At 34.7% G+C, this 14,483-nt stretch overlaps 1 protein-coding gene across 1 annotated transcript; it reads left to right on the top strand.

Annotated features, from left to right (window-relative positions):
- Positions 1 to 5,211: 5,211 nt before the first annotated feature.
- LOC116128678 (protein FAR-RED IMPAIRED RESPONSE 1-like) lies at positions 5,212 to 9,036 on the top strand. The gene is given in 4 exon segments (XM_031414436.1): positions 5,212 to 5,271; positions 5,399 to 7,459; positions 7,696 to 7,779; positions 8,902 to 9,036. Coding segments are annotated over 4 exon segments (2,340 nt in total).
- The last annotated feature ends 5,447 nt before the right edge of the window (positions 9,037 to 14,483 follow it).

The raw sequence follows: 14,483 nt of genomic DNA, 5'->3' as shown, positions 1-14,483 counted from the left end.
ATCTCTCCCTTAAAATCTGCATCAGATCTCGTACACCATGTTTAACCAGACTCCCTATCACAGACAAATTAGCATGCGCAAATACTTGTAAATGGTAATGTATTTAATGGGAATGAGAGAATGTGAAACTTGTATTATAAAATATTATTTGAATTATTTATCTTTCAGGCCACATAAATTAACTTTCACTTCCACCACTTCAATAGTTAATCTAAACAAAGACAAGACAGTTTTAATGTTACTCAGCACATGTAAAGATCCTCTCAACAAGTTAATCTTTTAATTTCCCAGTTTATTAACAAGAAGAAGAGTGCACCATTAATGATAATTGTTCCATCTTCTCCCCACTTTTACAGTTATTAGAGGGCTACTGGTCTTGCAGTTGCAGAAGTGGCGGCCAAAATTCTTGGCTCGTTATCTCTTGTATTCATAGAGAACAGAAAGACAGGAAAGGTTGATGCCAAATATAATTAAACTCAAACGAGTTGTGTGCAAGAAAGGGATTTGTGTGCAGCAAATTAAAACCATTCACTCACTTCGTGTGCTGCAAGAGATTTGTGTGCTAGAGAGAAGTGAACAGCAGCGACAGATTTGTGTGCAGCAAAGGGAGTGGAAAGGGGTTTTTTTGGAATAAAAGTTTTAAACCAGTCAAAACACCTCAATTTGGGGTGTTTTATAAACTCCTTAAAAATACACTACACTGGTTTTGTGGGGGTGTTTAAACCAGTCAAAACCAGCATATTAAAAATCTGGCAAGTAAGGGTTTTTAAACACCTCAAAACCAGTCTAATTAAAAACCTCCCAAAACCAGTGAAAAAAAAACTCTCAAGCAGACCCTTAAGGAACTTGCCTCCACATAATAATAATTATCTGCATAGTAATAATTATCTGTATATTACAAAAAATATATACTATGTTATATTAAATGTTTAAGATTAAATAAAATATTTATCTATCTTTTTTATCAATGTCTATACTTAGGATTTGACATGCTCAATTAATTAATTATAAATTTAATGCATACTTTACCTTTATACCACTTGCACTAGGGAAAGTTAAGTTAAAATAATAATTTTTGTAACTACACATTTATTAAGTTATAACCTCCTCATGTAATAAAAATATTTTGATCTTACCATTATGACTATAGAGAGGTTTTACTGTATTAAGTAATTGCTAATATTGGAATTACAGTAGTCATGATTTTTTAAATTCCTGTTTTTAAAAAGTTGTCTCCACATAGTAATAATCATCTGTATATTGTAAAAAAAAATATATGCTACCTTACATTAAATGTTTAAGATGAACTAAAATATTTATCTTAAAAACATGAATTATAAAATAAGAAATCAAGTAATATTAAAAGTAAATAAAAAATCCTAATGCTGTTAAAACAATGAATTGAAATCCTAATATATACTACTAAAATATAAATTATAAAATAAGAAATCAAAATAGTAATTTTTATAACTACGTCTCTAGTAAGTTATAATTTCTTTATAGTAATAAATTAGTATGATCGCATCAACCACTGTTATGACTATAGAGAAGTTTTATTGTAATTGCATATGAGGTTTCCTTTCCATCATCAAGGATAAGATCATTGAATTCATCTGTTTTTGCTTATATAAAGGATTGAATCTTGATCTTTTTGGCTTACATACAATCTCTCCATCCTTTAACAGACCAATAAAGTCGATAACTAAAAGTTGAGTAATGACTAGTGTTGATGCGAAAATTCATATAAATTAAAGATACTCTGTCAACCTCAGGAGGGGCCTGGTATGATGTACGCGTGGTTACTAATAACCAGTAAGGTCGACAAAACACGATATAATAAAGTAAAGAACAAAATAGATTTTATAATGATTCGGCAGTATAGAAACCAAACCGACATCCATTACTATGATATTATTAGGGGGTGTTACAGGGTAAAATGAGGTTATAAAGGGAAGCTCGCGAGCTAAATGAAGGACACCTAGTTCTCGCAACCTATCCACTCTAAACACTCTCTCAAACGAATGAATATATTTTTCTATTGAATTTTACTAATACTAGAATCCTCCTTGAAACAGAGGTTGTAGGCTCCTTTTATACTTGGTTCGTCTGATAGTGATTGAAAGTGGACGGTACGGGGTTGCTTGCACGCATAATCCCCTTAATCAGGATCTGAGTCAATAATCTTCACACATGTTACTAATCCAGCCATGCTAATGGAAGTCTAACTCATGCTTGAGATAGTAATCACCTTGTGATAGAGGACAAGCGTTGATGGGATGATACTTGGGAGCATCCTGGCTGTTAAAATAGAAGCCTGAAACAACGTCGTTGAGTTCTAACACTGGTCTTCAGGCTTTGATATACCCAAAAGACGTGTGACAGAGATCTAACTATAAAAAAAACTGGGCACAACAACTAGATTTGTGGAATCATGTTTTATTTAGTAAGCAATACTTAACATTGTCATTTGTTATAAAACATTGAAAATGTTATAATCAAATATTCCGTCAATATTCTATTTGTACATTGAAAAACCCATAAACCCATTTGAGAAAGAGAAATGCTACTCTTACTTATCTTTTTACTCATTTTCTCTTACTCACTTACCTGGCAGATGACATGGCAGATGCCATATCATTCCCACTCACTCAGCAGTCACGTTTCTCCCCTTCAAATTTAAAAAGAAAAAAAGTTTATTTTAAACCCTAAACTGAAATTTGGAGGGAACCCGAACAGAGAGTAAACACCCTGTTTTTCTCAAGTTTCAGAATCGGCAACATCCCCTCTTGTTCTTGCTGCTTGGGTCTCTCTTGGTTTGCTAGAATAGATAGGGCATTACCGCTCTTTGCTAGGATAGGAGAAGGACACGCATTAAAGCCCGGGAACAAATGCTTCAAGGCTGTACCTCCTTCGTCCCCATCGGCCATTACCAGTAGCAGAAGATTACCCAACTATAGTACCCCAGTCATCTTCTTCCCATCCCATAGTTTCTGTCCCTTCATCCCCGCCCAATCGCTAGGTACCTGCGAAGGAATGGAGCTTTTTTAATTCAACAGAGCATGTTTCGTTAACTCTCTTTACACACTTATATTCAATATGTATGCCTATTTCTATTTCTTTTCATCTCCATTTATAGGGAAGACTATTAAACCAAGCTACTCTAGACTGTTGTTGGTGAAGTTAGAGCCTCTAGACTATTGTTGTTCTTGGATGAGCCCTGAGAGGCTTTCAGTTTACTAGGACTGCCAATGAAGTCTTAGTTCTCAAGTGACATTTTTTTTTTCAGGAGGTAAAAGGAATATATGAGAGGAATCGGCACTAGGGAATAGCTGTAGTTGTTGGAAAAATTCCACTATAAGGCAAAATGGTATAGTGAAGGAAGATAAAGTGAACTTTCCAAGTGTAGCTTATGTTTGGTATGTGAATTTATGAATAATAGATGTATTGGTATTATCTGAATTTAGTTTTAATTGAATGAATAGAGAGAAGAGATCTTCAACAACTTGCTTGTTGACGGGAATATGATGGAAGCTATAGCAGATTTCTGATGTCACTATATCTATAAGCTCATAGATTTTGCAATGGAAATTTTGGGATTGCTACTTCTGCTTTCCAATTATTGTTATTCTTAATGTTCAATTTGTTGGTAAAATTGTGTGCAGTCCTACACAGCCATGACATACATGGTTATGAACTTATGATACTTATATGATATCATAAATTCAAGCCTATAGGCCATGTGTCTTTATCTTGTTTTTGAGTTCTATATTCCTCTGGTTTACTACTATTGTATCTTAACAATATAAAACTTTTTTTTTCACTTTCTTTGCAGGAGAGTATCATTGCCCCGTGCTAAATAAAGTTTTCACTGAATTTACTGACATTGTTGCTATTAGGACTACAGGGAACGTGTTCTATTATGACGTATGTTTGTTGGATTGTCATCACTTTTAGTGATATTACTTCAAGTTCATGTATATAGTATGTAGATAAATTCTTCATTTGTGTACTCTTGTCTTATAGGCAATCAAAGAATTAAACATCAAGACAAAGAATTTGAAAGAGCTTCTAACTGATGAACCTTTCACTAAGGAAGACTTATAACAATTCAGGTAATTAGTTGTTCTGAACATATGATGTTTAGCTTTGTTGATTGCATGGTGGTGGTTTTAAGTGTGGCATGAATTTTATGATGTAGCTAATGTCATAAAATTCATCAAAGGTTTTGTTTGTGTATTTTAGTAATGGGTTTTGATTACAAACTAACTATTTGTGGTAATGTCCAACCATCTGCAACGACGACCACTGCCGAGCTCAGCCACCTTTTAGTCAAGCACTCCCTTTCACTGAAGATTAATCCATATGAAACTAGTGTTCGGAATTATTAATCATCACTTCCAATAATTCAACATTGAACTTAGTTAGAAATCACAAATATAATTTACAAGAAATGAGAATTAGATTAGAGTTGAATGGGAAATTTTATTGATGTATCTTATATCTAATACACAAATATTAATAAGGAACTGGAATGGATGTGGATGGACATGACCAATGTCCAGATGTTAACTTCAGTGAATTGAAACCAAGAATTTATGGAAAAAAAAAATTGGAGCTTTATTAATGTTGATTAAGTGGCTGGTTCTGTTTAACATTACATGGCAGATTTTTGGTCATTGACAACCTATACTTAAACCATTTAATGGGATGGACATGGGCATAAATTATGTTGCTTTTATTAACCTGTTTATGTTTGAAACTTGCTTAATATATTACAAGTTTGACATTGTTTTATTTAGTTGTCTTTAATTAGGTTTCAAAGTTTCTAGATTGTAGAACTAGATAACATTAAAATATTATGAAATTACCCTTGTTAATTAGATTATATCATAAAACATTATATAAACTACTTACCCAAAAAAAAAAAAGCATTATATAAACTGTTTATTTCACGTGTCATTTGTATATTTGAAGATGTGTATTTCTTTATGGTTTTGATAGCCTTTATATATACGTAGAACCATTTAAGTGTTGGACATTCAAAGAACATAGAATTTTGAGGTGGAACTATGGACTTCTGCACCTACTTTGTACCAATGATTAATATTACTATCGAATTCTCAATGTTAGATGCACTGTTTAATCAACATTAGTATTTTTTTAATAGAATCTATTTCTGAAGCCAATATTGTTTGCAATCGTAAACCAAAAATGGAAGAGTACAATGAAAAAAAACCAGGGAACTCTATTTTTGAAGCCAATGTTATTGAGGTAAATTTTTCTTCATAATCTCTTCTTCGTTCATTAATATGATTTTTAATCTTTGTATGATATCATGTCTACCTCTTATAAGTGTTATTATATTTTAATTCTGTCTATTATAATATCAACAAATCAGGATAATGATTATCAAGAAATAGAAGATACAAGAACTGCAGAAGCGGAATGGGAGCCTAAGCCTGGAATGGTTTTTGATTCTTTTGATGAGGTTTTCCAATACTACAAAAACTATGGAAATAAAATGGGTTTTAAATTTATGATAAGATCTTCAAAGAAAGGAGATGATGGAGAGTTGAAATACGTGAAAATGGCTTGTAGTTGTAGTGGGAAGTCGAGTAATGAATCTAGAAATGCATTTAACATGCATCCAATGACAAAAACTGATTGTAAGGCTCGTATTACTACATCTCTACGTTATGATGGAAAATGGCAAATATGTTCAACTATCGTAGATCATAACCATGAACTCACTACTCCTGACAAAAGTAGATATTTCAAGAAGAATCAAATAATACAACCGTTCGTGAAAAGGAAGCTTGAAGTGAACGATAGAGCCGGGATTAGAGCAAGAAAAAATTTCAATTCCTTAGCAGTTGAAGTTGGCGGAGCTGAGAATTTGTCTTTCCTACAGAAACATTGTAGGAACTACATTGATAAAGTTAGGAGGCTACGACTTGGTGTTGAAGATGCTTCTGCAATTCAAGATTATTTTTTGAAGATGCAAAAGGAGAATTCGAATTTCTTCTACATAATGGATTTAGATGAAGAGTGACGATTGTAGAATGTTCTATGGGTGGATGCAAGGAGTAGGGCTGCATTTAAAGAATTTGGTGATGTTGTGACATTTGACACTACATATTTGACCAACAAGTATGTTATGCCGTTTACTACTTTTGTTGATGTTGATCATCATGGCCATTCAACATTGCTAGGTTGTGGGTTAATCTCTCATGAGGACACATATACATTTGTATGGCTTTTTCGGTCTTGGCTTACATGAATGTGGAATTGTGCTCTTAAGACAATAATCACCGATCAAGATAGAGCAATGCAAAATGCAATCAAGATTGTGTTCCCCGATACACGACACAGATGGTGTTTATGGCATATAATGAAGAAATTGCCTGAGAAGTTGAAAGGTTATTGTGAATGTGAAAATATTAAGTTTAGTTTACAAAATGTCGTCTATGATTCATTGACACGAGAGGAGTTTGAGGAACGATGGAATAGGTTCATTGATAGACACAACCTTCACACTAATGAGTGGTTACTTGGATTGTATAATGAAAGACAACGTTGGGTGTCGGCATTTGTAAAAGATACCTTCTGGGTAGGTATGTCTACTACTCAATGTAGTGAAAGTATGCATGCATTCTTTGATGGGTATGTAAATTCAAAAATGACTCTAAAACAGTTTGTTGAACAATATGAGAATGCATTGGATGATAAAGTGGAAAAAGAAAAGGAAGCTGATTTCAGATCTTTTAAATCATGGATCCCTTGCATAAGCACTTATCCTATGGAGAAACAATATCAAGATGCATACACCACTGCTAAATTCAAAGAGTTTCAACAAGAGCTTGCTGCTAAACTCTATTGTGAAATATCTTCTTGCAAAGATGTTGATTCATGTAGGGAATTTATAGTGAAGGAAGTTGTTATGGTTGGAGAGACATGTCGTCGTGATTCTTTTCTAGTGTGCTTTGATGAAAGTAGTTGTGAAATTCGTTGTAATTGTCGATTGTTTGAGTTTAGAGGAATTTTATGTCGACATGCAATTGTTGTGTTGCTTCATAAGGATATTTATCAAGTTCCTGAAAAGTACATTTTAAGGTGGTGGAGGAAAAATATATACAGATGTCACACCAAAGTTCGCATAAGTTATAACAGTTGGAGCACAAATGCTGAAGGACAACGTTTTGATCAGTTGTGTAATGCATTTTCTGTGGTAGCAGATTTGGCATCAAACAATGACAATGCTTGTAATAAGGTGATGCAAATGATCAGTGACATGAAGAAGGATTTGGAGTTGACTGAAAAGGCTGCAAATTGTATAACAAACTGTGAAAGCGTTCAATGTAATTCAAAAGAGGGGAGTAGTATTATTCTGACTTCACGGTCTATTCATAGCAAAGGTCGACCTCCAATAAAAAGAAAGCAATCAAAGGTTGAACAAATTGTTCGTAAAGCTAAAAAGAAGAAATTGTGAAACCAAGTGAGTGTTGTAGCAACTTTTTTAGCATTCAAACTGTGTTTAAATAATTTTATGTATCATTTTGTCAATAAATGTGTTAGACTCGATATGTGATTCATATTATAGTACTCATTATCAGAGTTTATGTTTAGTATCAATTAGTCTTTTTAAATTACCAACTATAATTGGCCTCATGATTTATAAATTTAATTTGATTGAAGGTCGGGAGTTCCCAACAATCAATAGAAGCAATTGACGTTGGTGCATTAGCGATTAACATCCAAGGAGGTGAAGCTAGAGGTCATGTATTAAGTCAAGTTATAAGTGTGCTTGAATTGTCCCTTTTTTTGGAATTAAAGTGAGATGATGGAGTTGTGTAATACATTGGTTGTGGTTTGGATTGTTTAAAATTTTTAAACAGTTTCATTGTTCCTTGTAGCTAGAAAATTAATGTTACTCATTATAGCTTGTTCTGATAGTGTGTGGTAAACTTCACTAAACATGTCGTGGCATTTCTAGGGTTACACAGAGGTGTCAGTTAGTTCCAGGCCAGCTCCCGCAAATGCAGATTAATGATTGACGTTTGGTGTTAGATTAGTGCAGGTAATGAAGTATACTGAAAAATGGTTGTTCTATTTTTCTATGTAAGGGTTGTATATTCTTTGTTGATTTTGGATCTTCATGTGTTGCTTTGTCCTTGGGCATGTCCAACGGTCTTGGTTCTTGCTTTTGTTACATTGTTTTGGGTTGGACATTGTACCTTGACTTGTTTATACCTTATACATTTCTTGTGCATTGTGAAAGAGCATTTTGTTAGCATTTTAGTCAAAGAGCTGGTTTGTACGGTGTTTGAAGATTCTGAATGCTTTTTAAGTTTCTATAGTGTTTTGTTTGCTGGGAGTGATGTTGGGGCTTGTTGGAGTTTCAGCACTTGAATCCTGCATTTTTGTGTGCTTGTACAAAAGTCGGGTATTGGACATTGTTAGGGGAATGCAAATTTGTATGGAGCAATATTTTGCTTGTTACTTGTAAATCTTTTGTGTATAACATTATAAGAATTGTATATCCTTGACTATTCTTCCTATTTTAATGTATGTTGTGTACTCTGATTTTTTGTAATGCAACCCATACAAGAACAAAGTTTAGAGTTTTGTTATGTACAAGTTTTATATAATTTACTTCAATATATTTTCTTTTAATTTAATGCAACATTGAGCATAGCATCCATTCCATAAAACAAAGCAATTGTGATTAAACAGACACCAAATAAATCATATTTCCTATTGAATGCATCACATTAGATCATAAATTATGTCGTCTATATAACATCAAACTTTGTCAACAATAACAAATAACAATAGTCTCCTCTGCAATGAAATGATTTGCTGCTCTTGGGTTGATTTGTTGTTGCTACTGGGGCCTTTTAGTGCTGTTGGTTTCTTTTTGCTACTGCTGGGGCTGCTGTCCCTGGGGCTGTTTTGCTGTCGTTGGGATTTTTCTTTGCTGTTGCTCGGGGTGATTTTGCTACTGCTGTTGGGATTTTGGTTGTTGCTCCTGGCTAGAGGTGGAAAAGCAGCCAGCCCGGCCCAGCCTGGCTCGACCCGCGGCGGTTGTGCAAAGTGGCGGGTCGGTCCTAACCTACCCGGCAACATTGGCAGGCCGGGTTAGGCCCGCCAAGGTTGGGGAATTGGCTGGCCCAACCCGAACTGCCAACCCTAACCCGCCAGGTTAGGCCGCAGGTTGGGCCGGGTTAACTCTCTTTTTGATTTTTTTTTTTAATTTTGTTTAAGTTTAAATGTTTAATTAACTTTTCAAATGAATAATTAACAATTTATAAATGAATAAATGTAATTGTTTTTAGTTAAGTGTTAATTTCTTTTCAAATATCAATAATTAAATTAAATTAAAATATTTTTTGTTAACATTCCAAAATTCAATTTTAATACATTAAAATTGTAATATAAGAATAATTAAATTTATTCAAAAATAAAATAAGAAATTACAATAATTATTGCCTCGTTAAAAACCTCACCAAGAAAAACCCAATGGGACAAAAACTTGGTAAGGAAAAAAGAGTGCAATAATTGACAATTAATTTACACGTTACAATTTACAAAACAACTAATTTTGGGGTTCACTAGGACCTCCCTCATCCGTATTATTTATATTACAAAATTGAAATGATTCTATTAAAGTATCGTCGACAACCTCGTATTGATCTTGATGACGTGACCGTTCCCAATCTCGAAGACATGTGAGGACTTCAATCATTTTGTGTGAAAGTTTAGTCCTCCTTTCATTTAAAATTCTTCCACTTACACTAAATGTTTGTTCGGATGAGACGATTGAGACAGGAACAGCGAAAACATACAAGGCAAGTCTTGATAATACCAAAAAAATATATTTTCTGGCTCTCCAATAGTCTAAGAGATCAATGTTGGCTCTCTGTTGTGGTCTACTGGTAACATTTCAGGGGTTGTCAAATATTATTGAAGCTCATTACTCTGCGACTGCATAGAAGACAGTACATTAGTTGTTGTTGTTGGTGGAGCTTCTGAAGAGGAGGTTGTGCTTCGGATTCGGGTCCTCTTNCCAAAGCCGCGGGCACGGCCATTGAAACCAACAAGAAAGGAAGAAAAGAGCAAGAACGTAAACTGAAAGCCTCTTAGGGCTCATCCAAGAACAACAACAGTCTAGAGGCTCTAACTTCACTAACAACAGTCTAGAGTAGCTTGGTTTAATAGTCTTCCCTATAAATGGAGATGAAAAGAAATAGAAACAGGCATACATATTGAATATAAGTGTGTAAAGAGAGTTAACGAAACATGCTCTGTTGAATTAAAAAAGCTCCATTCCTTCGTAGGTGCCTATTGATTGGGCGGGGATGAAGGGACAGAAACTATGGGATGGGAAGAAGACGACTGGGGTCCTGTAGTTATAGTTGGGTAATCTTCTGCTACTGGTAGTGGGCGATGGGGACGAAAGAGGTACAGGCTTGAAGCATTTGTTCCCGGCCTTTAATGCATGTCCTTCTCCTATCCTAGCAAAGAGCGGTAATGCCCTATCTATTTTAGCAAACCAAGAGAGACCCAAGCAGCAAGAACAAGAGGGGATGTTGCCGATTCTGAAACCTGCGAAAAACAGGGTGTTTACTCTCTATTTGGAGGGGTTCCCCTCCAAATTTCAGTTTAGGGCTTAAAATAAACATTTTTTCCTTTTAAATTTGAAGGGCTGCTGAATGCCAGGTAAGTGAGTAAGAGAAAATGAGTAAAAGGGTGAATAAGAGTAGCATTTCTCAAATATGAAAGCGTTCAAACATTTTCTTGAGTGACGGTAGGGTTTATTCATTACTTGTAGTTGTAGAACTGGGTTTGAATAGGATGGTTTCGTTGGCGCAAGAAACGAGACTTCACTTCACTTATTTGATGCCTCAATTAAGAAAGTAAACCACTTTTTATCATTTTAATATGGCCGAACGACTTGTGCAAACCCAAGATTTACCGTAACGACAGTTGGTACTCAAAAGATTTTGAAATGACAAATAGGTACCTTCCGTCATATTCTGTTACTGATTTCTGTTTATTAATAGTGAAAAGACTAAAATGCCCTTCAAAGTTTCAATTTTAGTTTTTTATAAATTTAAAAATTTCTNTCTGGAAAAAATGAATTTTGAACAAATCTTTCAAAATATTTATCTTCAGCCATATTAATAGGTTGATCAGTTACAGCAATATATAAAGCTAATTATTCCCTATATACATCATAATTATAACGCCAATTAGTACCCATATTAGTTATTTGAGTTTGATTGATTTCTCTATTTCCATGTTGATTAATATGTTTATTAGCATGCATTTTTAAAGTACTAGTACCATTATCTAAATCAACTTTATAAATATTTCCACAACATTTGCATATCTCTTTCTTGACTTGAACGCCATTTCCTGTCTTGTAAAACTTGTCGAAATGCGCCCAAACGTCTGATGTGTGTCTGTCTTCGTTTTCGACGGCAGTTGATGATCCCATCTCAGCTTGAGATGAAGTTGGACGAGCACGACGATTACGAAGACGACTTCTAGAATCACCAGGAGCTATTGGAATCAGTGGCATATTTTGAGGTGTATCGGATTCTGAGAATGGGAAAGCGGGACTATTTGAATCTCCTCCTGCATTTATGTTAGTAAAATCAGTGGGACTATGACTAGGATAGTAATTTCCTTCATCATTGTAATTGATGGGAGAAAAATATCTATCAATTGTAGTTGAAAAAAAAAATTGATGTAGAAGAAATAAAAATTAAAGAAAGAGAATTGGAATATGGAATTTGGAATTTGAAAAATTGGAAATATGAATTAAAAATTGCAAAAACTAATAAAAATTAAAATACGAGCAAATTGATAACAAAGAGATTAAGAGAATAAATGAATAATTGAAAGATTAGAGATTAAAGAATATGAGAGAATGAGAGAATTTGAGTTGTGAGAAAAATGTGAGAGTTTAGGGCCAGTTTATAGAAAAAATGGGAAAGAAAAATAACGAAAAAGACCCCTCCAACGGCTATAAAACGACTATATTTCAAGGATAAATAGGTAATTTGAAAAAACAAATTAAATTTTTTATTTTTTTTTATTTTTTTTGGGCCAACCCGCGGGTCAACCTGTCGGGTTGACAACAACCAACCCGGCGGGTTGGCGGTCTCTTTTAGAAGAGACAAAACAGCAACCCGCCGGGTTAGCGGGTTGCCATTTTGCAACCCGGCCCGCCCGAGGGTTGCTTCCAAGTTGGGTTCAACACGGACCGCCAATATGGCGGTCCGGGTTCAACCCGCTTCATTGCGGGCCGGGTTAGGGTTGACCCGCCTAACCCCGACCCATTTGTTCCACCTCTACACCTGGGTTGATTTCTCGCTGCTGCTGCTGGTTTTTTGGCTGCTGTTGGGGTTGCTGCCCCCTGGGGCTGTTTGTTGCTACTAGGGGTAATTTCGCTGCTGCTATTGATGTCGCATGGCCACAGATCAAACATGCATCACGTAAAGGTACGATAAAGTTAAGCTGCTAACATGGAAGCAACACAGGGCTGCACATCAGAACACAGACAGAAAATGTTAAACAAATAATCGNTTTTATTCTAACCTAATTAAGGGAAGTTTGATTATTGAGGAGGTTTTTTTTTTTTTTTTTTTTTTGTACATCTATATTTTGTTATAATTAGTTGTTAATATATTTTAGTTATTTGTTTTTATTTATTATTATTTCTTCTTTTGTGTTTCTAATAAAGGCTTAATCTTGATTAGACTTGGCAAAACGGGCGGGTGGGTCGTTTCGTCACTGGTACGGGCCCCATACGGGTCGAGATATACGGGTGCAAAATATTGGGCCCGTACCCTACCATATCTGGGTACAGGCGGACCCATGAGTGCCCCTTTTTGCTCTCTCCAAGTTTTAATTTTTCTTTCACCCCCAATAGTTTTCAATTATGACAGTTACACCCCCAAAATTCCTGCAGTTTTAATTTTTTACATTTACATCCCCAAAATCAACTACTCTAAATTCAATTCAATTTAAAATATAAACAAATAGAAACCAAAATAAACAAATAACACATAAACAAACACAATAAGTCAATAACATATAATGCAAAACTATAAATACCAATTAAAATAAACAAATACATAATCACTAATAGTAATACACATAAACAAACACAAGAAGTCAATAACACATAATACAAAACTACAAATACCAACCAAAATAAACAAATACATAATCACTTGTTAGTATAATAAGAGAGTTGGAGGATCAAACGGTGTAGTTTCAACTCACATAATGTAAAGCTCAAAACGACGTAGTTTTAGTTTTGTTACTTTACTCTTATGTATAAAAGAACTCAGCTATTGTATGTTGAAAAATTCAGTTAGTGAAGAAGAGAAATACGATTTGTCTTGCTCTGTTTTTCCTCTTTTTCACGATTGCTCTGTTTCTTTTACAGTTTACAATCTTCTAGTCTTTTCATGGTATCAGAGCCATAGACTAGCGTCAATGGCAAGTTCCACTCCTTTTTTCTCAGATAATACATCCAAGGTTGATGCTGAACAACTTAGTAATGGACATACATAGAACTTAACAGTTCATTCCTCACTTCCTAATCTTTCGGTGAAGCTGGTGGAAAAGAACTATAACTACTGGCGTTCTTAAGTTTTACCTGCATTAGCTTCTCATGAGTTAGATTGCTTCGTTACAGGTGCGAATCCTTGTCCCCCTCTGTTTATAGTGGAGAAATTAGAAGGGAATGAACATGCAATTAAGCGATCAAACCCTAAGTATTTTAATTGGAAGAAGGCTGATCAGTTCTTGGTTAGCTGGTTGCTATCATCAATATCTGAATCTATGTTTAGGCATGTATCTAAATGTAGTACTGCGTATGAAATTTGGCACACATTGGAATTGCATTTTCAATCGGTTTCCAAGGCTAGAACCTTACAACTTAGGAATATGCTTCAGACCACTAAAAAGGAATCACAGAGTGTGAATGACTATGTTCTACATATGAAAGAGTTAGGTGATGAACTTAATGCAAGTGGTATGCATGTTAGTGATGAGGAGTTATTGTTATACATTCTAGATGGATTAGGCCTAGAGTATGATGTTGTAGTTGCGAATCTTACCTCTAATGTTAATCAAATTACTTTTCAAGAAGCTCAATTCTTGTTGCATAAGCATGGGATGAGGTTAGAGAAGCAAAATAATGCCTTGTTGCATTTCCATGGACAAATGTCTTCTGCCCTTTTAGCATAAAAAAATGGACCATCTGAAAGTTCTAGTGTACTGCCTCACAATGACACTGGTGTAATGATAAATCAGTCAACCAATATGCTGAGTACTGCTATGAGCAATTTATCACAATCTGGTTCAGTGTCTCAACAAGCACAACAGGTTCAACATGCCAACTTTGGTCACACAGGATACTCACAGTTTGTTGATGGAAACTCAGTTGGAAATTTTAGACCTGA

This window comes from Pistacia vera, unplaced genomic scaffold (genome assembly GCF_008641045.1).
Source record: "Pistacia vera cultivar Batoury unplaced genomic scaffold, PisVer_v2 Contig201, whole genome shotgun sequence".
NCBI classification, from domain to species: domain Eukaryota; kingdom Viridiplantae; phylum Streptophyta; class Magnoliopsida; order Sapindales; family Anacardiaceae; genus Pistacia; species Pistacia vera.
This window is presented reverse-complemented; position numbering and strand designations above follow the sequence as displayed.